Source organism: Nuphar pumila, chromosome 12 (assembly GCF_984573655.1).
Source record: "Nuphar pumila chromosome 12, dmNupPumi1.hap1.1, whole genome shotgun sequence".
In the NCBI taxonomy this organism is placed as follows: domain Eukaryota; kingdom Viridiplantae; phylum Streptophyta; class Magnoliopsida; order Nymphaeales; family Nymphaeaceae; genus Nuphar; species Nuphar pumila.
In genome coordinates this window covers 28,974,796-28,991,041 of record NC_143260.1, presented here as the reverse complement: position 1 = coordinate 28,991,041, position 16,246 = coordinate 28,974,796, and the positions used below count along the sequence as shown (strand labels likewise).

Below are 16,246 nucleotides of genomic sequence, written 5' to 3'. Positions count from 1 at the left end.
TTTTCAGATACATTATTGACAGAATCTACTGACACACAAAACACGAAAGTCAGAGATATTTTAGATACCTTTTCAACGACTCCACAAACACTAAAAACCGACATCAAAATGGAGAGGTCGCCTAAACACCGGAAGAGACTGGTAGACGTGAGCACAATCTCATGACAGACAGTGTTCACTGTTCACTGCAAATAGCATGAACACAAAGTTAGTAGAAAAATCATCATCTTTCTGACAAATTCAAGAACACCAAAATTTGACACCGGCCAAAATTTGACACCAGGTGTCGAGATATCGTAAAAACACTAAGACAGCAATAAACTGAAGCACAATCTCTCGTGGATGATGAGCTCTATGTTTGGGTCTGTTTTCAGAGACTTTAACTTTAAGAACAGAATCTGCTAATGACCAAAACACAAAAGTTGTTGAAAAGTTCGTCAGCTTTCTGACAAATCTAAGCTCGCCCAAATCTGACTTATATCTAGAAAGATAAAGTCAATGACTGGAACCGGGTCTCATAATGTAGAAATATATAAGCACACAAAAATATATTTCTGAATTTTAATTATTTTGGGTGATTAACTTTTTTTGCAGGATAATTTGCGAACACATTGACCCACACAAACTTGATCAGCTTTGGATTAGAGTCTTAGACTTTGCCTGTGGGTACCATGTGCTCGAGAGCGTGCAACTGGGGCAGGATGTGCAGAAGGTCCAATCTAAATTATACAATTCAGAACTTGTCTTACTCTTCAAGCCCTAAATTAGACCATCTACAAGACATCCCAACCAGGTCGGGTCAGTATCACATTGAAACACCTTCCAAATCCAATTTGAATTGTGATTTAGATTTGGCTGACTGCAATGGTTTTTCATAATTGGGTTAACCTTGATAGAGACCAAAAATGCCTCCCCAAGGGGGGGAAGCGTGCTTTCCCATTATCGTGACATGGGGACATATAGGGAAAACTTGCTTCTCATTTGGGAAAAGTGTGATTTTCACTCGCTTCCCTCTTGCATCTTTTACATTTTTCACTCATTTCTCTTTCGCTTTCCTCTTATTTTTTATAGTGTTCATGTTATTATTATTAACTTTTTGTTTCTCCCTTGCTTCCTCCTTACTTCCCACCCAGTTCCCCCTCGTTTCCTTCATGCGTTCTTTTTCGCTTCTCATGCACCTCCACAATTGCTTCTAAAACGAATCCCGTCTTACGCTTCATACTACTTTTCAATACTTACTTTCTTGCTTCTACTTCACACATCACTTCCCGTATACATTTTGCTTTTTGGTAACTATGAATTGCACGACACTATAGAGTAGAGACGCAAATATGTTGGTGCTCCAACCAGGGTCTAAACCGGATCCAACCCACAATGTCAGCTCCGGATGGCATATATCAAAATCTTGTCAAATTAAAACGGATATCCTTGGGTATATTTAGATCCGGGTTGGGTCTATAAATGACATCCAATGTGACCCTGATAGTCTTATCCTCATGGGGCCCTCTCTTGATAATCCTCAAAACAGCAAAACAATAATCCTATCCCACAAATTCGAGAGCACAATGAACTCTGTCCAATGCTTGAAAACATTGAAAAGAGAACAAGGCAGCACAACTACAACAGATGTCAGTGGATCCGGTTCTGGTTTTGGTTATTTGACTGACCAATCACCATTTTACTCAAATTTAGCCAATCACCACTTACTCAAATTTAGCTAAGCATTGGATCCATTTTCAAATTTTTAAGATCGAATACAAAAATTAGCTGGCCACCTGATTAGCAATATAAATGTCATGCTCAACAATTTTCTTACTGCCTCCACTGTTATTCTCAAAAATAAATAAATAAATAAAATAATGCCTTCACTTTACAAAACATTGGACCCATCCAATTTGTAACTTATGTAATTTACTGTTTTAATGCCTGGTTTGTCACAAGGACACGCCATTTTGGCTTGGTGTTTCTGTAACACGGCACCAATACATTGGCATGGAGCCATGGACATGGACATTGACACACTTGAATATTATTATACAAAATTTTATATTTTTAATAATATTTCAATTAAAAAACATTCTGAAATGTTAAAATATCAAAAAATAGCTTTTACTCATTAAAATTATTTAGAAATCCATGCTCTCGTGTTTTACTTTGCAAAAAATAATTGAACTTACGTGTCCAACTAGTGTCAGACTCTCGTCGTACCCCATGTCTTTCTTTATATAGCTATCTGGCTATCTAGGTAGCTATAAATAAATGGAATGCATGGCTTCTCACAGTAAAAAAAAAAACAGTAAACTATTGCCAAATCCGACCAGCATTCCCTACAAGTCATCGTCGTCTTATTCATCTCAGCCCATCAGCCGACGCCAGTGTCAGAGAGCCAGAGCTGATGCATAAAAATGGTTTGCATTTCTCTGCGGTCACTCACCTTGATGCAGCACATCTGGACCAATCTGGATGTATGCGAGGAGCAAGACCCAATCCGGATTACCGTACCCCCGACCCCCAAGCCAAAAATAACTATTTTGAGTTCAAACGGGATTAAGGATAATTTTGTCAATTCGCATGAATTAATTTTCTGAGATTTTTGTTTCATCCATTGAAAACACATATTCATATGTAGTTCCAATTTTGTGATTTTTGAAATCACTAAAAAACATTTGTATATTTTTGTTTTATTTTTTTATTTTTTATAGTTGTCGGATTATACGAATTGGGATAGTTCTGGTATCCATTAGAGGGTTAACTTTGGATACGAGGGTGTACGAAGAATATGGATAGCTTTTATTTTTTTATCCAGCTTTGGATCTAGACCATGGGTCTATTCTTTTGTTAAAGATCAAATTTCTAAGTTTAGATCTTGAGAGGGATCCAAAATTCAAACTTTAGATCTATATTGGCCACCTTAAGAGAATGCATTTATTGGGCCAATGTGGATTTGGATCCATTATGCTGTAAGACTCATTACATGTGGCCTTGTTTGATTGGATGTGAGGTGAGGTGACCTCCTATGCGGCCAATCCCTCTTTAGCCACCTCATCATTCATCCATTGTTCCCTCTTGAGGTGTCTTACTCATAATACAAACAAGAAAATCATCTAACAGTCGATAACTTACATAAAACTTAATTCATTCAAAACATACAATCAAATTTTAGATATTACAAACACATATAAGAACTCAAACAAGAACTATCTCAATGAAATATTAAATCCAAGACTCAACCACCTTTATAGCACAAGTTCAACAAAATAAACAAGTTTTTCTAGCCAAACCGCCAATTATGAGGGTTGGCCGATTCAAGCACCACGATTCTTCTCAACTCACTCCTTTCTTCTATAATGAAAAAGGTAACAACCAACAAAGTGTCAGCCCAACACTGGTCTCCACAAGCATTCACATACCCAACTAGTCTTCATGCTCAAAGCCTCTCCGAACACCACACGAACAATCCTTTCAAGGGTTGAATTCCTCAGGAGTTCACATACTCACAATGGTCAACCAACAAGCTTCATCAAGCATCATGTCCAGAAACTCACCCTCAAGGTGCAGCCTCAACATTTTCTCCATAGAGGAGGTTTCAACAACTTTTCCAAGTCTAGAAAACTTTTTAGAAAGAGGTCTAAAAAAAACCTCTACATTTTTTTCAACATACATTTATAGATAAGTCAAAACTAGGATGATCTCTCATTGGCCATGTGGGAGGCCACCATTCTTGAGGTCAATGTGAGGCCTCAATTCAAAATATGCACTCTTATTGCGCCACTCAACTGCTTAATAGAAAATTGTCCCTCAAAAGAAGAGAGGGCAGCTAGGTGGCACCTAAAGAGGGGTCAATGAATGAATGGTGAGGTGGTTAAAGAGACATCGGCCATATAAGATGTCACATCACTTCACATCCAATGAAACAAGGCCACATGTAATGAACCTTACAACACAATGGATTCATAACTACATTGGCACAATAAATACATTTTCTCAAGGTGGCCAATGTAAATCCAAAGTTTGAATTTTGGATCCCTCTCAAGATCCCAACTTGAAAATTGGATCTTTAACAAAAGAATTGACTTAAGGTCTAGATCTAAAGCTAGATCAAAAAATAAAAACTACCATATTCCCCATACACCCTCTAGTACCTAAAGTTTTGCCTAACGTATACCAGAACTATCTAGATTCATAGAATCTAGCACCTATAAAAAATAAAAAATAAATAAACAAAACAAAAATATACAAATATTTTTTAGTGATTTCAAAAATCACAAAATTGGAACTACATATCAATATGTATTTTCTGAGATGGATGGAACTAAAATCTTAGAAAATTAATTCATGTGAGATGACAAAATTATCCTTAGACCCCGTTTGGACACAAAATGGGTATTTTGGCTTGGGGTCACAGGTACGACAATCCAGATCGGGTCCTGGCATACATCTGGATTGGTCTAGATGTGTTGCATTATCCACTCCTAGGTCGAAAGGCTAAATCGACTCCTTATCCCAAGCAGCGCGAGAATGAATACAACATGCAATGGTCTTGTGCACAATAGAATAGCCTTCTTCCAGGAAGGACAGAACTACGTCGACATCAGAATAGTGCAGCTTTTGTGAAAATGGGAAGTCAACCGTCTCTCGATCGCTATGGCCGCACTTGCCTTCTTGTACCGTGGATTGACTCGTTTCATACTCAAAGATACGATCTTAGTAGAATGGTGCATCTATGCATTACAGTCTTGGTTCTTTCGGCATGTGCCAACTCATTTTTTGATATCGAGGCACGGATATATAAACTAATGAACAAGGTAAACTGACACACTTGGAGCACAATTATACACCGGACAAATACTCTGTTCACATCCATTTTTAGAGACTGTATTGACAGAATCTATTGACATACAAAGCACAAAAGTCGAAGGTATTTTTTATACCTTTCCAACAATTCCAAGAACATTGAAAACCAACATCAGGATGCTGAGATATCGGCTAAAGACCAGGACAAACTGGTATACAAAAACACAATCTCGTAACAGACAATATTAACTGTTCACCCCTATTTTTAGTTGTATGGGCAGAATCTACAAACATCATGTACACAAAGATTATAGACAAATTTGTCAACAAAGCCAAGAACACAAAAATCTGACACAAGGGTGTTGAGAAATCACAAAAACAATGAGACAAACCGATAAACTGAAGCACAGTCTCGTGAATGATGGACTCTCTATTTGGGTCCACTTTTAGAGATTGTAAAAACAGAATCTGCCAACGGCCAAAACATGAAAGTTGTTAAAAAGTTCACCACCTTTTAGACGAATCCAATCTTGCCCAAATTTGACTTAATCTAGAAAGTTATACTCAGATTACTGAGACTGGGTCAGACAAAACTGAATACAGAAACACAACCACATAAGCACACAAGAATATATTTTCAAATTTTAATTATTTTGGGTGATTAAAGTTTAACCTTCAATAAAAAATACTTCTAAAGATAATTTCTCCAATGTTCACAATCTCATCCACCAAATACCCAACTCTGATTAAACAAGTTTTACTCACAATACGAAACAAGGAAATCATCTAACATTCGATAACTTACATAAAACCAAATTTATTCAAAACATGCAATCAAATTTCAGATATTACAAACACAAATAAGAACTCAAACAAGAACTATCTCAATAAAATATTAAATTCAAGACTCAACCACCTTCATAGCTCAAGTTCAGCAAAATAAACAAATTTTTCTAGCCAAACCGACACCGATGAGGGTTGGCCGATTCAAACAAGTTTTGTGACAGATAGTGTTCACTCTTTACACCCATTTTCAACTGTATGGACAGAATCTTTGAACATAAAGATCGTAGAGAAATTCTTCAACTTTTTGACAAATCCAAGAACATGAAAATCTGACACATGGTGTCGAGATATCGCAAAAACACTAAGACAGGCTGATAAACTGAAGCACAATCTAGTGAATAATGGGCTATCTGTTTGGGTCCATTTTCAGAGACTGTAAGAACAGAATCTGGCAATGACCAAAACACTAAAGTTGTTGAAAAGTTTGTCAGCTTTTCGACGAATTCAAGCACGCTCAAATCTGACCTGTATCTAGAACGATACTGTCAGATTACTGGGACTAAGTCAGATAGAACTGAATGCAGAAACACACCACTTAAGCACACAAAAATATATTTCCGAATTTTAATTCTTTTAGTTCAACCTGCAATAAAAAATACTTCTAAAGATAATCTTTTCAATGTTCACAACCTCATCCGCCAAATACCCAACTCCGGTTAGACAAGTTTCACTCACAACACGAACAAGAAAATCATCTAACATTCGTACACCTGGTTAGATGGGTCAGCTTAAGGAGTTCAAGATAAAATGTCAAGAGTTTGAAAGTTATTTATGTTTATTATTGCACGGACCAAAGTTATGGGGAGGACTTGTTACATTCTCATTCAAGGGCAGCCTCTTTCTTTTGAAAGGGCCACTTTGGAGAAAAATTGATTTTCTAGAGTTGGGGGGAGGGGGGTATGAACCCATTTTGACATGAACCCACCGAGGTGGTATCCCATGTGGTAAGCGGGTCCTGTGACAAGCTGAAGGCCCAGGTTCGAGTCCCTCTGCCACATGGGGCTTAAGAGATATCTGGTAGGGCTCTGCCTAACCCCAGCTTGCCTTTAAAAAAAAAACCCGATTTTTTGCATTTATTGATATTAGGTCCCACCATGTATTCTTAACAGACATGTTTGTTTTACCCTTCGTAGGAAAGATGCCTTGTTTCTCATGAAAGGGAGCTTTTTTCTTAAGAAAGAACACGAAAGAAACTCCACCTAAAAGTTTTAGCATGAGGGGGGATTGGCAAAGGGATGATTAAAAATGTGAATCTTCATTCCAAACCATCGTGCATGGTGGTTTGCTTCATATAAAAAAAAATACTATCACGTATAAAAAAAAGTGGCGTTTTGATCCATTGGACCAATTAATGTTCTTAACGATAGTATTGGTTTGGATGGAAAAAAAAAAAAAAAACATCTTTTGTCTTTCGGGCCATCATACAAAAAACAATAGAGAAAAAGGAAGCTTTTTTCTCATAAACCATCACATGTGCAATCCTTAGGGCCCAAGATATTTTGAGGGGTGCTTATCATCCCAGTGCTTTCATGAACACTGCACTCCCAGAGTTTGTGATCTAAGCTTTATTTGCTGTGTTTGGATTTTGTGAAAATAGATTCCATTAGAAATCAAGTTCTGTCAATTTGTATACAAGGAAATTCATTTTCATTGTCTCAGTTAACCACGTCCTTTTCCAGGTGCTTATCTACATTCTACCAGTCTGATGGCAAAGAACCCCAGCATAAGTTTGTTGATCCAAAGTGTCACTAGTACTAGAGGAGAGACTGGGTTGGATCCATTTGGGTCCAAGGATTACTGCATCCGATTTGCCAATCAAGCCTCAACACAAGCTTGGTTGAATCCAGATCTGACATGAGTCACAAGGTTCAGCTGGTCCTTGTCTAAAATGGGCCCCATCTAATTGACTCATGCCATTTCAGAGCGACAGAGAAAGAGATATAGAGAGAGGTTCTGGGGTTTTCTTTTTCGATAAAGCAGGGGACAACTTTGAGATTTGAACCCGAGACATGATAATGTGACTTAACCATCCAGCTATCTCATTTGAAACCGAATCCTTAGGTCCAGATTTGAGCTTATCATGTTACTCTTGATTTGGTTTCGAAGATTCATAGTAGCCATCAATGTCGCTAAAACCGAAAAAACAGGTAGAAGCTATATATCCCTTCAAAAAGCGAGGCGTATACTTCAAAGCGCATGAGGAGTGCACTTCACAAACAATGATTCCTTGCTAATTGGCAACAACCTGGCAGTAAGTCTAAAGAGGCATCTCCACAACTCGATGATTGAAGAGAGCAGGCATTATTCTTGAAGTAAATAATGGTGATTGGTCTCTTGAAGACAAAGATGGCACCCAAAGCAACGGTTAATACTAAATCTGAGGTTGCTCGTCTTCTTCCTGGACTGTTCCAATGGAGTGGGAGGGGGCTGTCACTCCCTCAAAGAGAAGCAATATACAACTGTTTTGGTTTGTCCTCCTCCAAGACAAACGACATTGACAGGAATATATATATATAAGGCGGTTCTCTCTGCCATGATACCTTATGGTGGTACACACAGTCTTGTTTGTATGGATCTAACCCAATGGTAGATCTAACTTTGCATGTGTTTAGCATGATTTATTTCCTATGTTAAAAGGTTTTATCTTGTCTAATAAGTCATAAGATCTTATTTTTGAGACAGTGAAAATAAACGGAAAATGATTGTACTGTATGAAAAATATGGCTTGTTTTCAGAAATATCCTATAATTTTCGCTATTTTTCTTATGTCCAAAATCGTAAATACCCAACTTTACTATAATCTTTTTAATTCTTGCATGTGTGAAATTGACGAACTTCGTGTGGTATATCGTTCTGCTCCTCGCATAACGCAAACAACCACTTAAAAAGAGCTCCATACATTTTTTCTTACGAACATCACGAAGGTCGCATAAAATTTATGTGTGAACTTAATGTTAATCTCGAACTTCAACATCACACATTTCTCAAACTTCCAAAAAATGCACATATTTTACGAAGTTTACACATTAATTTATTTGTGAACGACGTGAGTATAAAAACCGAAACACTGCAACCCTGCCCATTTTTGCAGAATTTTTTAGGGTTATATGTGGTCCCCAACCTTCTACCTGGCGGCTACTTTTCTGGCGGGACTTCATCCTTAAGTATTCTGAAATCTTCAACGGTGTTTTTTTTTGTAAGCACATATTTAACTGTTGAACCAGTTAAATTTTTTTTAAACACAGTTTTTCTTTATTTGTTTTGATGATTTGTATGCTTCTATATATTCCATCCTCCAGTTTTGTTGTTTATATTTTGCAGATGTTGTACAATAAACATGGTATGTTGCACAATAATTTCTTTGTTGTTGTTTTCTTAATGATTTTGGTTTTTTGTCCGCATATACTTGTTGCACATTTGTTTACCTATATTTCATGTCTTGGTATTATAGAAAAAAAATTATTTTTTTAATACAAAATACAAATTGAAAGGGCTATGTTGGAGAGGTCTACACCCGAATCATCTTTTACTAATAGAAAAAATATGAATCGGCTCATGAATGATATTATGAAACAAGGAGCTTGCTTGACTCATGGATAAAGAGGGAGCCACATCCAATGTCAAGAGTTTGGGTGTCCAACATTTTCTATGAAAATGACACTCTTTGTAAACTCAAAATGTTGCACTCTCTCACTCAGCACAAAATTAAAAGCAGATTGGCCAAACAACAACTAATTATTTCGCAGTGACCCATATCTAAGAAAGAATGTATAAAAAAAGTGGAAGGGTTTGTGGTGATAATCTTGTCTTCCATCCCAGAAGTATCCAAAGAGTCGGAGGGTTACTCAGTGGTAAAGAATAGTGGTTCATTGGTTCACTCTAATATTGTTGTGGATCTGAATGTTAGGATAAATAAGGCTATGGCAGTGGCAAGAAGATGATGGAAGTACATCAACAAGTGGATGATGAGAAACTTAAGACTAAGTTTCAGGAAGTAGATGTATCCTAGGGTCCTATGGCTATTTTAGATACTCAGGGTGATGATCAGGTTGAGATGGAAAGTGCACTGAATGATTGTAAGGGAGATCAACCTCACGAGTTAGAGCATCTGATCTTGGAGGAGAAAGTGCAAGCTCCGAAGAAAATGTTGCAGCGAGAAACAAGGTATGGTGCTTCTGGACAGGTATCAATTATATATTTATCTTCTGATTTGATTCAATGTTTAAAATGTTATATATATATATATATATATATATATATATATATATATATATATATATATATATATATGTGTGTGTGTGTGTGTGTGTGTGAATCATGAACTATTATTTTCTTGTTGATTCATGTACGTGTGAAACATGTTAGGATAACTAGTTTGATTCTTATAGTACAATTGTAAACTATTATATATATATTGTAAAATGATTCATTTGACTAATTCTAACAAAATTAATTTTGATTACAAGATCCGCAACCAAAAGATTCATCATCCCACTTTCAATAATTCAAAAGAGTCAAAAAAAATTGGGTTGCAGTGTTTCAGTTTTTATACTCATGACATTTACATATAAATTTATGTGTGAACTTCATGAAATATATGCAATGTTTTGAGGTTTGAGTAAAGTTCGCACATAAAATTATTTGTGAACTTTGTGACCTATGTCCAAACTTCGTGACATGTGTGATGTTGAAGTTTGGGATTAACAGGAAATTCACACATAAATTTTATGCGACCTTCGTGATGTCCTTAAGGAAGAATGTGCAAAACTCCTTTTAAGTGGTTGTTTGTGTTACCCAAAGAGCAGAGTGATATATCGTAAAAAGTTTGCCAATTTTGCACATGAAAAGGATACAAATGTCATAGTGAAGCTGGGTATTTATGATTTTAGACATTAGGAGAATAAGGGAAATTGCAGGGCATTTTTGGAAATAGGTCATATTTTTTGTACAATGATTATTTTCTAAAAAATCAATGTCTCACAATTCATGAAAATAAGGACGGTCTAGAAATGGTATAAAACATCATGTTTTTGAGAAAGATGTTCCTCAGTGATATTATCATAACTCACTTTGCCATGTGTGGTAGCAATACCAAACTAAATACAATGAGTAATGGGGTCTTGAGCTAAGCCTTGGCTACCTTGGAAAGATTAATGCCATAATGCCTTTTAAATCCTCCTAGTCATTATTTGTGGCAATTTCACTGAGAAGGTAATAAGTTATTCCTACAGCACGTCCTTGTACAATGCTCAAGGCTAATGGAGGAGTAGCAGGAGCAACTGTTCATTTATTATGAGCCCATACGATGGATTCAATGAGTGATTGCCAATAACCACGACTACTAAATAGAAAGATGAAATGGAAAGCCCAGATAAAATAAGCACCTAATAAAAAATGACCATACACGGATAATGAAGAGTCATAAGACTTGATTACTTGAGAGGAATGTGCCCCCCTACTAATAAGAGAATCTCGTAGCCACACATCTTTTTTTAAGGTAATAGAACTCTGCAAAGTCCCCCCCCCTCAGTGGAGTTACCATCCCTTGATCACTTATACTACCCCTTTCATCTGACTGCATTTTCTAACGAAAATGAAATATTAGTGTTGAAAGAGAAATGTACATCCAGAATAGACCTAGGAAGACATGATCCCAAGCTAACCTTGGCATGTTCCCCCTCTTATGGGTCCATCACAAGGAAAGCAAAAACCAAGATTTGCTTGAAAATATATCAAACTAGAACTACAAGCAAGCAAATAGAACACCTTTCTATAGTATCAATACATTCACATAGATCGTAAATGCATGAATATGATGTATTATACATTAGTTTGTGGTTCACAGTGGAATAGGTAACAAAGCTACTTTTCCGCTTACTGCTACTAAATCACCACCCCCAAGTTTTTATCCTTGCCTCGCACCAGCAAAAACAAAAAAAATTATCCAACCAAAGTCGACAGCTGAAAGCCTTGCTCTTCTGCCGAAAAAGAATGATTGACTTCCTTCACTTTCATTCCTAACTTCAAATTCACAGATAGAATTTCGCCATTTGACTTCACCTATCACCGGAAATAGATATTATATGAGGAAAGGAACTGCTGCTTTTTGTATAGTTCTGAAAAGTGAATTGCTACCCTCAAAACACTTTCCGAACATTCTTTTTGCTTTCACCACAAGCTAGCCTCCTTCCCTCTTTTTTTGCATCGATTATCAAAACTTTATATATATATATATATATATATATATATATATATATATATATATATATATATATATATATGATAATGAAAAAGCAGATGGTATGCATTTGGACTTGCTACTTCCGATAGGGAGGTGGGTCTCCGCCTATCTTCCCGCTTCGGTCGAGTTACCAACATTTGATACAGATCGTTAATAACCTTCTAAGAATGCCCTACCTGCTAATGAATTAATTACCCTACGGTTTCCTAGAATGAGGGGGATAAGCGCTGGCTCAGAGCAATTATAGAATGAAATGCCTAAGAGGGAAAAGCAAATCCGGATGCTCCATAAGTAGTGACAAAGCCCTTTCTTAATTCATTTGAAAGACTAGCTAGTTAGAGATGCTCCTGAAACTACAACAGGAATTTGTACCCTGCCAATATAAGGCATTAGAATAGAGTGGGCAGGGATGGCCATCTCTAGGGAACGGGTTCAGGTGGAGCACTATGGACATGACTTAAAGACTAAATGAAAATCCAACCAACGCTCCACTAAGTTAAAGGTATTGAATGAAAGCGTTGGTACCATTCTTGCTAAGGACAACCTCGCTCCTAGCGTAAGATAAAATGTCATGTGTGAAAAAACTTCATGATCCAATGAATTCCCTACAATCGGATGACACAAGGTGAACCAGAATAGGCTGATTGATCCAAGTAACGACATGATCAAATCAATAGGAACCACGCGTACGCTTTTTACTCCCTGTCAAATTTGTCTATTAATGAAAAATGAATAGAGCATGTCCCTGCTCAAGAGAATGAAATGTGTACAACCTACATCAAAATACTTAAAGTTTGATTGGGAACAGAACCTGCCTAGCAATTGAAGTAATGAATGTCAATGCAAGCAAACTCTTCAGTAAGGTAGCTCTATCTTCTCTGGGGAGGAATGAATAGGTAAATCAATAAGTAGTGTCACCTGAATCCACTCACTAAACAATTAGCGAGTAGGTAAGGGTAGGACTTATTCTGAAGGATCCCGATACCCTCCTCAGTCGAGGGTGATTTTAACCGGAAAGCTTGAATAAGAACGTCATAGTGAAGTTGGGTATTTACAATTTTGGACATTAGGAGAATAGCGGAAATTGCATGGCAATTTTGGAAACAAGTTATATTTTTCGTACAATGACCATTTTTTGGAAAATCAATGGCTCAAAATTAATGAAAATAAGGGTGGTCTAGAAATGGTACAAAATATCATGTTTCAGTCAACTTTGACACGTGAAAATAGTAAATACAACATTTTAAACATGATCCAAAGGTTAGATTTTTCATTTAAAGCTCATATCTATGTAAATCAAGTGTGTACCATCATAAGTTATGGTGGTCTACTAGCACTATACAGAGAAAGAGTGTGTAAAACCCAACAAAAAATAGAATTTTAAATAAAAAATTATTGGCCTATGAAGAATTTGATCTCTGGTTTATTTGACCTGTGTAATTGCTTGGTGATATATTTGATTTTTTTGGCTTGTAAAGTTAGTACAGTGGCAATGGTTGGTAAATTATCTGGTAAATTATGAATCTTGATTTAATTTTCAATTAAACTAAATTATCATTTATGAAATTAGAATTAAATTAGTTAAGTTGGCTAACCACACAGTCAAGGTATAATCAATCATGCAGATGAATTTTTATAACTAAATAAAAAAAAACTTTGGATCTCGATTTTTGGGGCTTTTAGCTTTTGGATTTTTGGACCAACCCATTTTAAATGGGTTGGGTCAGATCCAATAGGGAGGCTCTCCCAAGCCATACACATGAGGGGGGGATGCCCTTGGAAAAAAATGAATATTTAGTGTAAAGGGTGGAGCTCCCTCGATTGGGACATCACCTCTTTCTTTTTTAGCACAAATGCCTAAGCCCATGTCCATTTTTAAGGTTTTCTGAAAATGGACACTCCAAACCTTCTCCACCTTTTGCCTCCCTTTCCATTTGTATGCAACATTTGGAAAAGGAAAAAAGTGCTCTAGAGGAGTGAAGGGGCTTAGGGTAACTAATCTCCACCCTCCATCTTCATGATTTAATCATGGCCACACATCACTAAAACCCTAATTGAAATCTATAATTGAAGTGAAAAAGTAGAAGCTCATTTTTTAAATTTATTTATCTCTACACTTACTCTCTCTCCTCTCCACTGAATTCTCTAAGTATTTTAAGCTTGGAGTTGGTCTTCTTCTCTAATCTCAAAAGTGTAGGGTGAGGTACAAAGAGGGACTTCACCCTACACAGTTTATAGAGAGGAGATTCTTCATGTTTCCTTGATTTTTTGGGGGGGTTCTATTCTTTAAAAAAAAAAAAGAGGCAAGAAAATCTCACATATATCTTGTACATTCTAAAGTTGGGTTTACCCCTCCTACATCCATGCATTCTAGTAATACATGGAGGTAAGTGCATGGTTATGTATGAGGAAAAACCCATGCATAAATTAATGATGTTATTTTTGGTAAGATATACATTTTTCATAGTTAAGCTCCATTCATGTACATTTCTAACAACGATTTTTTGAATTTCTAGTTCACATTCATGGTTGTTTCAATCTATATTCTTTCTAATGTGTTCTTCATGTTCTATGTTGAGGTTTTGGTGTAAATACATTGTTATTCATAAGAAAAATAAATTTTATGCATGAACAATGGTTAGGAAAATTTTATACACATCTTTTTTTTTGTTAAGTGCATGTTTTTGTGAGTTGTATATTCGTTGGCTTTCAAAACATAGATTCAGACCTTATTTGATGGTTTAGAAATTATTTTTGATGCATGTTAAATAGTAAAAAATATATATCTAAACCTTTTTTTTGTATTCATGTTTAACATCAAAAAGTTCTTTATCAAACATAAGCATATGTTAGACATTTAAAAATATGGACTAATGTATATATAAGGTTTCAAAAAAATATTTATAACCAAGAGATTCTTAAGATGTATATATGTGTGTGTTATTGTTTTTGTTTGGCGCAGGGCCGAGTGGGTGGCCCACGGCCTGAACCAAGATGGTTTAGACCATGGTCTGCCTCCTGGCCAGACCGTCCAGGTCTGAACCTGGCATCCTGCAGCAAGTTTCATCGTAGGTCTGCACCTAAACTCATGTACCATCTCGACGTGTGTGTGTATATATATATATATATATATATATATATATATATATATATATATATATATATATATATATATATATATTCAAAATACATGTATAGATAACTTTTCTCTCTCTCTCTCTCTCTCTCTCTCTCTCTCTCTCTCTCTCTATATATATATATATATATATATATATATATTGCATTCTGAAAATCTAATCGGGTTTATGACTTTGAAAGACACACACACACACACACACACACACACACACACACACACACACACACACACACACACACATATATATATATATATATATATATATATATATATATATATATATATATATCAGATCAGTTGTTATTCGAGATACTGATTGGGTAAAGTGCTGAGATCTGATCAAGTTCGTGTTCAAAAAATAAAATAATTGTTGTTCGAAATCCCACCAAGTATGATGGCCACTTATAAAATAAAATAATATATATACGCACACTTATACCTCGAGAAGGTATACACATGCAGTAAATATCTATAAACAATTTTAATTTTATATGTGAGCATGTGTTTGGATTTTTTTTAACTTGATAATGATGTTGTGAATGAAAAACACATTTGTTGAAAGTCATATAAATGATATGCATGCTTCCATTATCTTGCTTAAGTTTGTGTGAAGGGTTCAAGGGACCTCCACGGTGCGATACGCACACTTGTATGGATGTTCTTAATGTTGAACTTAATGTATGATTCATGTCAGCCACTCTTTACGTATCATTAACTTGTGAGTGAGCTGGGGTCTATTAAGAACCTGTGAGGCACGTAAGGAAGTACCATAATACATGAATAAATTCATAATTATACTTTTGGATGCCTTCACCGGTGTTATACTCTTGTGGGCTAAAAGCGCTCGAGCATAAGTGAAAATGGGTTGGGTTCACATAATGACATAAATGTGACTGTGCCCTAAGGGGGTACTTGGCCTTCTGAGTCCTAAATGGCCTCAAGGAATAGGGTGCATGATATAATAATAAACTTAATGAAGATAATAAACCTAGTAACCCATCCACGATAGATCTACTTGGAGAAGGTAGAAATAACAACCTCGAGTGACGTTGGGCATGTAGGTTTACCAGTGGTGCCACTTTGTTTTGGGAACGAGGCGTCTCATTGGTCTCCAAGTCACTTGAAGTTAGAGAGGCTGGGATTTTCAATGTATCCTAGGTGATTATCTCATCTACTGCAGTAGTGACTTTTAGTTTATAGTCGGCATTACAAAAATTCACTCTGTC

At 36.1% G+C, this 16,246-nt stretch overlaps 1 protein-coding gene across 1 annotated transcript in view; it reads right to left on the bottom strand.

Moving 5' to 3' along the window:
• Positions 1-68: 68 nt before the first annotated feature.
• Positions 69-16,246, bottom strand: part of NUDX19 (nudix hydrolase homolog 19) — a 39,365-nt gene continuing 23,187 nt past the window's right edge. Inside the window, exon 7 of the mRNA XM_089983573.1 lies at positions 69-185. Coding sequence (XP_089839699.1) covers positions 160-185 — 26 coding nt within the window. The 3' untranslated portion in view covers positions 69-159. The remainder of the gene's footprint in view (positions 186-16,246) is intronic.